The sequence below is a fragment of the Poecile atricapillus genome, chromosome 3, assembly GCF_030490865.1.
Source record: "Poecile atricapillus isolate bPoeAtr1 chromosome 3, bPoeAtr1.hap1, whole genome shotgun sequence".
Classification (NCBI taxonomy): Eukaryota; Metazoa; Chordata; class Aves; order Passeriformes; family Paridae; genus Poecile; species Poecile atricapillus.
The window spans coordinates 958,940-971,093 of NC_081251.1; the positions used below are offsets into that span (position 1 = coordinate 958,940).

Sequence of the window (12,154 nt, forward strand, 5' to 3'; positions counted from 1 at the left end):
TTTTGTACAACAGTGGAATTTTCTGTCATGGATCATGTGCTTGAGTCACCATGTTCTCTAGATGCATCAGGCAAGAGCCAGGAAAAACTTCATTTTCGCCTTGAGTCCGTGAGTGGGGTTTCTTTGTCCTGTGCCTTATGTGGAAAAAGGAACTTTTATTTTCACTTTTCTTTTCTCTTTTCTGGTGGAAGCATGTGCAGGAGACATCCCATCCCCCCCGTGCCATTGAGTCCTGACCTCTGTAGTGGTTGCTTTCTGTAACGTTGGTGTCATGCATCGAGGACAAAGGGTGGTGCAAAACAAAAGCAAACTCCATGTAACCTGCTGTGTCTCCTCTTGGCGATCCCGCCGTTCCCAGCTCTTCCCGCTGCCATTGTTTTTCTCACTTTGCCGCTCTTTTATTTTCAGTTTTGTTTCTTTTTTTTTTTGTTTGTTTCCTTGGGTTCTTTTTGCCTGCATGCCGCTTTGATTTGCATTTCTCCATGGTGTGATGTGTTAATGGAAAGGATGGCAACGCGGTGTGTTTGCCAAAAATTTAATACAAAGCACTGATTTAGCTTCCGAGGTAAAAAATGTTGAGATTCCTACTAACCCCCCCTAGGCCTGTCCGTCACTAGTGATTCCCTCCTCCCGCCTAGCCCCGGCCTTTCCCGTAAGGAAGAGTTATTTGCATGCACTAGTTTCTATGGAGGGTGATGTGGTTGTCTACTTTCTGTGTATGAATATAACATGGATTCCCAAACTGACAGCAGTTCATTAACACGAGCTCCCAGCTCCTGTCCCCGCTCCGAGGGCTGCGGGGCCGGGCCCAGGCTGAGCGGAACTGGATGGAAAGAGAAGGAAAGGAAAGGAAAGGAAACAAAGCAGCCGGTGGGCAGTTTCATTTATTACCTCCCTGGAAACTTTCCACTTTCCAGCGTCCGCAGCCGAGCTGGGCCAGCCCCGCCCCGGATCCCGGCGGGCGATCCCGGCCGGGCCGCTCCCCCCGGGATGGAGCGGCTGTTCCAGCGCTCCCTGTCCCGTCCTGTCACTGTCACCGACTGTGCTGGCCCTGCTGGGCCTATCCTGCCGCTGTCACCGGCTGTGCTGGCCCTGTCCTGCCGCTGTCACCGGCCCTGCTGGCCCTGTCCTGCCGCTGTCACCGGCCCTGCTGGCCCTGTCCTGCCTCTGTCACCGGCTCTGTCCCGTCCTGCCGCTGTCACCGGCACTGCTGGCCCTGCTGGCCTTGTCCTGTCACTGTCACCTGCTGTGCTGGCCCTGTCCTGCCGCTGTCACCCGGCTCTGCTGGCCCTGCTGGCCCTGTCCTGCCGCTGTCACCGGCTCTGTCCTGTCCTGCCACTGTCACCAGCTGTGACAGCTCTGTTCTGTCCTGCCGTGGTTCCTTGGCCGCGGGTCCCCGGTGGTGAATCCCGGCCCGGTTCCGAGCCCGGAACCCTCTGGGGGTGGCGGTGGGACCGGCCCGGCTGTGCCCGCTCCTGTCCCGGCTGTGCCCACTCCAATCCCGGTTGTGCCCGCTCCGGGTCCGGCTGTGCCTGCTCCAGTCCCGGTTGTGCCCGGTTGTGCCCACTCCGGTCCAGCTGTGCCCGCTCCGGGTCCGGTTGTGCCCGGCTATGCCCGGTTGTGCCCGGTTGTGCCCGGTTTTGCCCGGTTGTGCCCGGCTGTGCCCGGTTGTGCCCTCTCCGGCCGCGGGGGTGGCAGCAGGACCGGCCCCGCTCCGCCCTCGCCGCAGTCGCTAACGCTGAGTGAATTTTAATGAAATGACGGTGTTTTAACATGGAACTCGTGGTCCGGAGCGGCCGCTTCCCGTGTGGGGACCCAGCGAGGTGTGTCCCTGTCCCTGTCCCTCTGTATTTGGCATTTTGTCCCCGTGTGTGTTAACCCTTCCCAGGCGAGTGGCTGCTGAGGTCGGGCTCAGCGCTCTACACAGTCCGGCTACTTTTGGCTAAATCTGCACTTTCTAACGTGATCAAAAAGGGAAAAAAAACCGGCGAAATCTACATCGAGGGGTTTTTGGTATAATCCTTGTTTTAAACTTGAGCTTTTAATTTGCTTGCAGGGGCTCTGCTCCCTGTGTGTGACCTTTGGAGACGCTGTGCCCCTTGCAGGCACAGGTAGAGCCCGGGCCTCTCGCTGGTGCCACTCGCTGTCCCCTCGCCGTCAATAAAACCCGAGCTGTTCCTATCGGGGCTGTTTCTGTTCCTATCGGGGCTGTTTCTGTTCCTATCGGGTCTGGTTTTGTTCCTGTCCAAGCTCCAGCTGCACCCGCGGGCTCAGGCGGGGCCGGGAGGAGGGAGCAGCACGAGTCGGTGCCGATGCTGAAACAGATAAAAAAAAAATCCCCTAAAATAATAATAATAATATTAATAATAATGATCATGTCGGAGGAGTTTGCAGTAACCTGATGTCTGCTGGTATCTCAACTCCCTGCTAGTTCCAAACTAACTGCTTGTGAAACCTCTGCTTGGAGCCCCAGCCCAGCCCTGTGGAGTAGAGAAGGGCAGCGGGAGGTGTCAGCAGCCCCTCCGTGCCCCGGCCCCGCCCGCGGAGGGAGCTCAGCGCTGCCCTTTTATCACCAAAAAAGTGTTAAACGATGAAATTGGTCCTGCTAAACCAAACCTGAGCTTGGCTCTGTCCCACGGCCGTGTCACACGCTTCGTGCCCTCGGACTCGGACGGTGGAATAAAACAGCATCAAGGTCTTGGATTAATTCCCATGCTGACAATTTTTTACTTAATCTTTTAATATTTTTGCTACTCCACTCTGGCTTTTTATTTAAAACACATTCTTTTGTACCACTTACTGTATCAAATTGTATAAAAGATCACTGTCCCATTCTTGGTCGTACCAAGAGCAAATAAAAGCTTTTATAAACTTGCAGTGGTGACTTCCTGGGCCCCTTAAATTCCCTCTGGCTCTGGTGGGAGTGAGCCCAGCCCTGGCTGCCCCTGGAGGAGGTGGGATGAGTCCTGCCCAAACCTTCAGGCCACCAGGACTGGTTTGGCTGGGGGTAGAGCTGTTCCCTGCTGCCTTTTCCAAAGCTGCTGGAGGCATTTTCCAAGGGCAGGATGGTGGGAAGTGCAGCAGAAGGTCCCAGGCTGCCCCATCCCGACGTGGAGCCCCCGTGGGGGGGAACACCTGGCTTGGGGGTCTCCTTTGGGGCCCTTGCTTGGAGAGGGCCTTTGCCAGCGTTTTTTGGGGAGCAGCTGTTCCAAGCCATGTTCTGCACCCCCAGGCCCTGCCCAGGGTGGGACTCAGGGGGGGCTGTTCCAGCTCTCCTGGAGCCCCCACGGCTGTGCCAGTGTCCTTCCCCAGCCGCCCTTTCCAGCCCCCTCAGCTGGGAGCTCCGGGCTCTCCTGCAGCTCCTGGGGCCGGGGATGTCCCCTCCAGCAAAGCCCAGTGAGGCTCTGGTGACAGCAGAGGACTCTCATCTGCTGCTGCCCTCCCACTGCCGCGGTGTTCCTGTACCCAGAGTGTCCCTGTACCCCCAGTGTCCCTGTACCCAGAGTGTCCCTGTCCCCACAGTGTCCCTGTTCCCACAGTGTCCCTGTCCCCACAGTGTCCCTGTACCCCCAGCGTCCCTGTACCCCCAGTGTCCCTGTCCCGACAGTGTCCCTGTACCCAGTGTCCCTGTACCCAGAGTGTCCCTGTTCCCAGTGTCCCTGTACCCCCAGTGTCCCTGTTCCCAGTGTCCCTGTACCCCCAGTGTCCCTGTTCCCAGTGTCCCTGTTCCCAGTGTCCCTGTACCCAGTGTCCCTGTCCCCACAGTGTCCCTGTTCCCAGTGTCCCTGTCCCCACAGTGTCCCTGTACCCCCAGTGTCTCTGTACCCCCAGTGTCCCTGTTCCCAGTGTCCCTGTACCCCCAGTGTCCCTGTACCCCCAGTGTCTCTGTACCCAGAGTGTCCCTGTACCTACAGTGTCCCTGTCCCCACAGTGTCCCTGTCCCCCCAGTGTCCCTGGACCCCCAGTGTCCCTGTTCCCAGTGTCCCTGTACCCCCAGTGTCTCTGTACCCCCAGTGTCCCTGTTCCCAGTGTCCCTGTACCCCCAGTGTCCCTGGACCCCCAGTGTCCCTGTACCTACAGTGTCCCCAGTGTCGCGGTGTCCCTGCTGCCATGGTGTCCCCGTTCCCATGGCGCCGGGATCGGGGAGAGGCTGTTTTTGTGCCGCTGGTGGGAATAAAGCTGGGAATGTGTCATGGCCGCGGTCCTCGGCAGTCCCTGGGAGGGGGCGAGGCCGTGGGGAGCAGCTCAGCGACCCCAAACCCTCCCTCATGGGTGGGAGCCCCGCACAGCCATCCCTGGGTGGGGGATTTTGGGGGGCAATTCCCAGCTGGGAGAGGGGGCCTGGCAGGGACCTTCCCCCATGGAGGCCATCCAGCAGCTCCTGGCGTTCTGCTTGTCCCTGTCACCCGGGCAGCGCGGCTTGGGTCTTTCCCCGTCTTCCTCCTGCTGTCGCATCCTGCATGCTGTCCCCATCCTGCCTCCATCCCCATCCCAGCTCCATCCCCATCCCAGCTCCATCCCCATCTCAGCTCCATCCCCATCCTCATCCCGCCTCCATCCCCATCCCAGCTCCATCCCCATCCCAGCTCCATCCCAGCTCCATCCCCATCCCCATCCCAGCTCCATCCCCATCCTCATCCCGGCTCCATCCCCATCCCCATCCCAGCTCCATCCTATCCCTGTTCTGTTCCATTCGTGCCCTTCCCTGTCCCTTCTTCTTCCCTACAGCTGTTCCCTCCCTTTCCCTGCTCCTTTCCCGTCCCTGCTCCTTTCCCGTCCCTGCTCCTTCTCTACAGCTGTTCCATCGTTTTCCCCGTTCCTTCCCCATCCCTGGCTCATCCCATCCCTTCTCCTTCTCCGCTTCTGCTTCATCCCTTTCACGATCCCACCTCTGCTCCATCCAATCCCTGCTCTGCCCTGTCCGGCAGCCTCCCCCTTGTGCTCGGCTCGGGGGACAGTGGCGGGGGCAGGGGACAGCACACGGTGACACGTCCCCAGGGCCGGACACTGGCCCTGCAGGCACTCGCTGCTTCCTCCACTCCTTCATCCTCCTCAGCCCGGTCTCCAGCAGCGCAGGGAGGGGGGATGCAGCCAGCAAAGGACCGGGGAGGGGGGGCCCGGACGAGACGCTGCAGAGCGGGACCGGGGCCTCTCCGCCCCCCGGGGATGTGAGCGACCCTCCGGGTCCCGTGTCCCTCAGATCAGGGTGGCCGGGAGTCCCCAGGGTGCGGAGTCCCCGCTCGAGGTGACGGCGATGTCCGTGCCGAGGCTCCCCCCGGCTGTGATGTCCCTGCCCCCCCCCTCCCGGTGCCATCTGGGCTCCGCGGCTGCTCCGGGCCGGGGGGTCCCGGCCGGGACATGGGGCTGTGCGGCGGCAGCGGGGTCCCCGCGTCCCCCACTGCTCCCCTGCGCTCCCCGCAGCCCCCGCTCGGGACCCCCGGCAGCTCCCGGCGACTCCGCGCCTCCAGCAGCGGGGCGGGATGGGCGGGGGGTCCCCGGGGCGCCCCCAGCCCCGTTCCCTCGGGGGGCAGAGGGAGCCGAACCCCCGGACCCGGAGCGAGCCGGGGCTGAGCGCCCCCCGATCCCGAGGGTGCGGCCGGAGCCGCGGACAGCCCCGGAGCGGGGGATACCCGGGCGGGGGGAATGCCCGGCCCTGGGGGATACCCGGGCGAGGGGGATACCCGGCCCTGGGGGGATACCCGGCCCTAGGGGGATACCCGGCCCTGGGGGGATACCCGGCCCTGGGGGGATACCCGGGCGAGGGGGAATGCCCGGCCCTGGGGGATACCAGGCCCTAGGGGGATACCCGGCCCTAGGGGGATACCCGCTCCCGGGGAATGTCCTCTCCCGGGGGATGTCCGGCACGGGGGTCCCCGCCCGCCGCCGCCTCCCCCGCCCCCGCCGGGGGGTTCCGCCTGCCGGGGCGGGCGGGCAGGAGGGGCCGGGGGCGGGCGGGGGGCGGCTCCTCCTGCCCCGCTCCCGCCGCCCCCCGCCCCCGGCCCCGGCCCCGGCCCGGCGGCGGCGGCGATGGAGCCCGGCCCGGGGCCGGCCTGAGCCGCGATGCGATGGAGAAGCTGGCGGCGGGGCTGGCCCGGCTCCGCTGGAGCCCCGCGGCGCTGCCCCTCGACGCCATCGTCAGCCAGTGCCGCCTGCCCACCCTCGTCTGCCTCGGGCAGGGTGAGCCCGGAGGGGGAGGACACGAGAGGGGGATGAAGACTGGAGGGACGAGAAGGAGGAGGAGGAGGAGGGAGGGAGGTTGGAGTGATGGGGAGGAGGAGGAGGGTGGGAGGAAGGCTGGAGGGACCAGGGGAGGGAGGGAGGGAGGGAGGATGGAGGGACAGAGAGTGAGGCTGGAGTGATGAGGAGGAGGGAGAAAGGATGGAGTGATGAGGAGGAGGGAGGGGTGGAAGGCGGAGGGATGGGGAGGGAGGGAGGAAGGCTGGAGAGTGAGGACGAGGAGGGAGGGAGGTCGGAGTGATGAGGGAGAGACGAAGGACGAAGGGACCAGAAGAGGGAGGGAGAAAGTCTGGGGAGATGAAGAGGAGGGAGGGAGACTGGAGTGATGAGGAACGGGGAGCGGTGGAGGGATGAGGAAATGAAGAAGGCTTGAGAGTGAGGAGGAGGAAGGTTTGGAGGGAGAGGTGGAGAGTGGAGGGATGAAGAATAAGATAGGAAAGATAGAGAGGTGAGGAGAAGGAATGGTGACTGGAGAAGTGAGGAGGAGGTGGGGGGAGAGAGGAAGGCTGGAGGGGTGGAGAGTAGGCTGGAAGAGGCTGAAGGGATGAGGAGGAGAAGGACTGGAGGGAGCAGGAGAAGGAAGGAGTCTGGAGTGCTGAGGAGGAGGGAGGGAGGAAGGCTGGGGCCAGGTGAGCCCAAGCTGCTGTCCCGGCTCCAGGGCTGCTCTGGTCGGATCCTTCCGGAGGGGGGAGGGGGGCTGGGGGGGCCGGGGGCTGCCCCTCAGGGGGGTCCCTGGGCTCCTGCCCCGTGGGGATGTGAGGGGGGAAGTTGTGGGGCTCAGGCTGCTCCCACTGCCCCCCGCCACGGCCCAGCGCTTCCCCCCCTGTGACCCTTCCCGGGTGACACTCCGGAGGTGCTGGCACCAGGCTGGCAGGGGCCGAGAGCCACCGTGTCCCCTCCCCGCGCTCCCTGGGACACGGCCTGGCTGGGGGAGCTGCCTGTGACCCCCGGCCGGGCTGGGTGGGGCCGGGGGGAGCAGGGGGACCCCTCGGAGGAGGGCCCGTCCCGGGGGCCGGGGCTGCCGGGGGGGGGTCGGGGTGCCGCGGTTCTGGAGGGCTCTCGGGGGGGCCTGCGCCGGCCCCGACTCAATAAACTTCTTGTTTGCGGCGGCTGCAGCTTTTCAGGGGGGACAAAGAAATTGTTTCCTGGGCAACTGGCGGCTCTTGGCAGCGGCACCTGCTCATCCCTCGCTCCGGCCGGGCAGCGGCGCCGGGGGGCGGGGGCGGCTGGCGCTGGTGACAGCCCTGTCCCCCCGCAGGTGAGCGCGTGGAGGGGGTGACAGCCCAGGACGTGCTTCTGGTCCACTCGTGCCGGCAGTGGACCACGGTGACAGCTCACAGCCTGGAGGAGGGCCACTACGTCATCGGGCCCAAAATCGACATCCCCCTCCAGTACCCAGGTGGGGGAGCTGGGGACAACGGGAATGGGGTCCCCTGGCCAGCAGGGCCGGGACCCGCCCGAGGGGCTGCTCCAGTAAGGTCCAGTCTGGGGTAGGAGATGCTCTGGTTTGGGGGCTGCCCCCACCTCTGGCAGAGCTGCAGGGGCTGCAGAGGGGGCTGGCAGGGATGGGGATGGGAATTGGGATGGGACGGGGACAGGGAGAGTGATGAGGATGAGGATGGGGATGGGATGGGATGAGGATGAGGCTGGGTTGGGGCCGGCAGTGCAGACGAAGGTGCTGAGCTGCCTCTGCCGGCAGCCGCCGGAGCCTTAATGACCCCTCTAAGTGCTCCATGGCGGTAATGAGTCCTGCTAATAAATAAATAATGGGAAATGGAGAGGGGGAGGGGTTAATCACCCGTCCCCCGGGGGATGGAGGGGGGCTGGGCAGTGTGTTAACAGCGTTCGGGGGCTCGGCCGTGGCCAGCGGTGCTCCGGCATGTGGGCCTGAGCCGGCTCCAGCCTCGGGTGCCCCCGGAGCCAAGCGAGGAGCTCCGCTGTCCCAGCTCCGCCGGCAGGGATTAATATTCCCGTCAGGTCCGTGCCCGGCAGCCGATGCCGGTGTTTTCGCTGTGGCTGCGGCTCCCCCGCTCCCGTTCCTGCCTTTCCCCCTGTCCTGCCCGCTCCCTTCCCTCTGTCTGTCCCGGCACGGGATCCTGGGGGGCAGCGGGCACCCCTTGCAATCCGGGCTGCCCTGGGCGTGTTCTTCCACTCACAGGAACGCTTTTGGGGGGTCCCTGCAGCTCTGGGGGTGCCGAGTGGCACTGCTGAGACACCCCGTGTGCCCTGTCCCATCCAGAAACCCCCCAGGTGCTGCTGGGGGGGGGGGGGTGCAGGGCCGGGGGACGCTCTGGGGTCCCCCTTGCAGCACTTGGACATCGACAAAGCCCACGGGATTGTCCCCAAAGATGTGCTGGGGACCCCCGGCTGCCTCCGGGCTGGCTGCCCCCCATGAAGGGCTGTGTGGCCCCGGCGGGGGGGGGGGTGACAGCAGCTCCCTGTGAGCAGTCGGGCTCCTCTCACCTCGGTGGGCTCGGGGGTCCCCGCAGGGAAGTTCAAGCTGCTGGACCAGGACCGGGACCTCCGCGAGCCCGTGCAGTACTTCAACAGCGTGGAGGAGGTGGCCAGCATCTTCCCAGACCGCATCTTCGTCATGGAGGCCATCACCTTCAGCGTGAAGGTCCTGGGGGACGGCAGGGGACGGGGCTGGGGCAGCAGGGGACACTGGTGGGACGTCAGGGGACACCGAGGACAGTGGTGGGGCAGGAGGGGAGCATTGGGGAGTAGGGGCGAGGCAACAGGGACTTTGGGGGTCGGTGGGACATCAGGAGAGGACGGTGGGGCAGCAGGGAGTGGTGGTGGAGCATCAGGAACAGTGATGGGATGTCATGGGATGGTGGTGAGACATAAAGGATGGTGGTGGGGTGTCAGGGATGGTGGGGACACATCAGGGATGGTGGCGGGGTGTCAGGGATGGTGGGGACACATCAAGGATGGTGGCGGGGTGTCGGCGGCCCGGGGCAGGGCAGCGGGTGCCACGTTGGGGCTGTCACGGGCAGGTGGTGTCGGGGGAGTTCAGCGAGGACAGCGAGGTTTACAACTTCACGCTGAACGCGGGGGACGAGCTGACGCTGATGGGGCAAGCGGAGATCCTGTGCGCCAAGACGGTGAAGGAGAAGTCGCGCTTCAACACCCTCCTGCGGAAGCTGGGCAAGGCGGCGCCGGCGGCGGGGGCGCGGCAGGTGAAGGGCAAGATGCCGTGTCTGATCTGCATGAACCACCGCACCAACGAGAGCCTCAGCCTCCCCTTCCAGTGCAAGGGCCGCTTCAGCACGCGCAGCCCGCTGGAGCTGCGGCTGCAGGAGGGCGAGCACACCATCCGCAGCATCATCGAGAAGGTGAGGCTGCCCGTCAACGTGGCCGTGCCCAGCCGGCCCGCCCGCAACCCCTACGACCTGCACGCCATCCGCGAGGGCCACTGCTACAAGCTGGTCAGCATCATCTCCAAGACGGTGGTGCTGTGCTGCATCCTGCGCCGGGAGGAGCTGGTGCCCTTCCACTTTCTGCTGCTCACCGACATGCCCCGCTTCCAGCTGCCCGAGGGGCTGCTGGCCGGCGACCCGCAGCTGGAGAAGCTGCTGCGGGACAGCGCCGCGTATTGCCACGACCGCTTCAACCCCGACGAGTACTCGCGGGCCGTGCGGGAGGCCAAGCCGGACTTTCTGGAGGAATGTGCGAGTCCGCGGCGCCTGCGGCTGTGTCTGCCCGCCTGCGCCCGCGAGGAGCTCAGCCAGCCCCTGCAGCGCCTCTCGCTCTGTGCCTGCGGCTCCGGGGGTCCCCGGGAGCCCCCCGCCCGCTGCCAGGGACCGCGGGGCCTCGGCGGGGGCACCCCGCGCCCGCCGCTGCCCGACTTCCCCGAGCCCGAGCGGGAGTACATGACGCCCGACTGGGCCGAGCCCGAGTTCAGGACTCAGGAGCCGCTGGAGATTCCCTACGAGGAGCTGTGGAGCAATCCCAGCCCTGAGGGCTGCTGCGAGCTGGGCAGCACCGGCGGCCGGCCGGACCTCGTCTCCTTCGGGGCTGTCACCCCGCTGGGCTCCCCGCAGCGCCCCGGGGACGAGCCCGGCGGGGACACCCCGCCCCCTGTGCCACCCAAATCGGAGGCGGTAAGAGCCCGCTGCTGTCCCCAGGGACGGGCGGTGGCATCGCTGCGGTCCTGGCAGCCGCTCCGCGGCGAGGCCAGCCCCGACCCCGTCCCTGTCCCCTGGCCCTGGGGTCCCTCCCCGGCTCTGCTTGGTCACCCAAATCCTCAGACCTCAGTTCCCCAGGGCTGCCCATCACCAGATCCTCAGGGACACCCTCGTACCGCGGTACCCCCGGCTCCCCGGGGCTCTCTGCACCATCGAGCACCTGAAGCTCTTGGGCTGCCCGGAACCGTGGGGTACCCAGACCCTCTGGGCTTCCCTACACAACGGGGCACCCAAAATTTCAGGCTCCTCTTCACCACAGGGTACCCCAATGTTTTGGTCTCCTCGTACCACGGGGAAGGAGGGCCCCAAGTCTCCCCATTTGCACCCAGAGCTTCGTGGTTCGGCAGGACCGGCTGTCCCCGAGCTCCCCCTCACCCCTCCAGCCGCGGGGATCCCCAGCTCCCCCTGGGGCCCTGACGGCGCTGCCTCGGTTGCAGGTGAAGGAGGAGTGCCGGCTGCTGAACGCGCCCCCGGTGCCGCCCCGGGGCAGCCGCCCCCCGGCCCCCTGCAGCCCCCCGGCCCCCCTGCGCTGCCCGAAGCTGGCACCCGCGCCCTCGCCCAGCCCCAGCCTCTCCTACTACTCCTCGGGGCTCCACGACGGGTGAGTGGCTCTGGGGACCCCGGGCTGGGCGGGGGGGTGGTTCCTGCAGCCCGGGGATGGGGACACCGCGCCGGGGTGATGGTGACTCTGCCCTGGCCCCCGCAGGTCGGTCCCGCGGAGCGGCAGCGCCTCGCCCTCTCCCGACGCCTACTCGCTGTACTGCTACCCCTGCACCTGGGCCGACTGCAAGGCCGCCGAGCCCCCCGGGCGGCCGCTGCCCCCCGCCCAGCCCGCGCCCAGCTCCTGGTCCGAGCCCTGGGCGTTCCCCGAGCCGGGCGCGGGCAGCGGCTGCTCCACGCCGCTGCTGGGGGCCGAGCCGCCCCTGAAGCCCTTCCGCAGCTGCCCCCGCCTCAAGCCCCCGCACCCCCAGAAGCGCTTTGCACCCTTCGGGGCGCTCAACCCCTTCGCCGGCCCGGCCGAGTGGCCGGAGAGCCCCGAGTGGCCCAAAGCGCCTTCGGCCCCGGCCGCGCCCTCCTCCTCCTCCACACCGGAGCCCTTCGCCCCCGCCGAGGAGCCGGCGGTCCCCCCTCGGCCCCCCAAGGGCTTGGACGGGGACGGCATCGTCATCCGGGGGGCGGCCCCGCTGTCCCCCGCGGTCCTGCGAGGGGCCGAGGGCGTCACCCGCCTGTACCTGGCCCAGGGGGTCATCGAGGTGCCGCCGGCAGCGCGGGGCGATGGGGCAGCGCCCCCGGCCGCCCCCCGGCCCAGCGGGGACAGCCCGGCCTGGCTGCCGCCCGCCGATCTGTCGGCGCTGTCGCTGGAGGAGGTGTCCAAGTGCCTGCGCTTCATCGGCCTCTCCGAGGACGTCGTCAGCTTCTTCGCCCGGGAGCGCATCGACGGCAGCATCTTCGTGCAGCTCAGCGAGGAGATCCTGGCCGACGATTTCCGCCTCACCAAGCTCCAGGTGAAGAAGATCATGCAGTTCATCAAGGGCTGGCGCCCCAAGATCTAGTGCCACGCCAGGGGCCCCCGGCACGGGGGGGTCCCCAAGTCACCGGGAGCACAGCTCCGGGTGGCCCCGCTCCCGTCCCTCTTTGATGCTGCAGGTTCTCCCTCCCCATCGCCCAGCCCTTCCCCCTTCCCGTTTTAACACTGGACAGTAATTTTGGCCCCAACGGGCTGGAAA

General features: G+C 66.2%; 1 protein-coding gene across 1 annotated transcript; it reads left to right on the top strand.

Moving 5' to 3' along the window:
- The first annotated feature begins 6,065 nt into the window (after nucleotides 1–6,065).
- GAREM2 (GRB2 associated regulator of MAPK1 subtype 2) lies at nucleotides 6,066–12,084 on the top strand. The gene is made up of 6 exons (XM_058834288.1): nucleotides 6,066–6,177; nucleotides 7,496–7,636; nucleotides 8,727–8,857; nucleotides 9,237–10,343; nucleotides 10,865–11,028; nucleotides 11,134–12,084. Exons 1-6 carry the CDS (start codon nucleotides 6,066–6,068, stop codon nucleotides 11,978–11,980), a joined length of 2,502 nt encoding a protein of 833 aa, XP_058690271.1. The 3' UTR covers nucleotides 11,981–12,084.
- Nucleotides 12,085–12,154: the final 70 nt, after the last annotated feature.

Coding starts and splice junctions, on each gene's coding strand:
- GAREM2 (XM_058834288.1), top strand. CDS start 6,066: ATGGAGAAGCTGGCGGCGGGGCTGGCCCGGCTCCGCTGGAGCCCCGCG. Junction 6,178..7,495: donor CCTCGTCTGCCTCGGGCAGG/GTGAGCCCGGAG, acceptor GTCCCCCCGCAG/GTGAGCGCGTGGAGGGGGTG. Junction 10,344..10,864: donor TGCCACCCAAATCGGAGGCG/GTAAGAGCCCGC, acceptor CCTCGGTTGCAG/GTGAAGGAGGAGTGCCGGCT.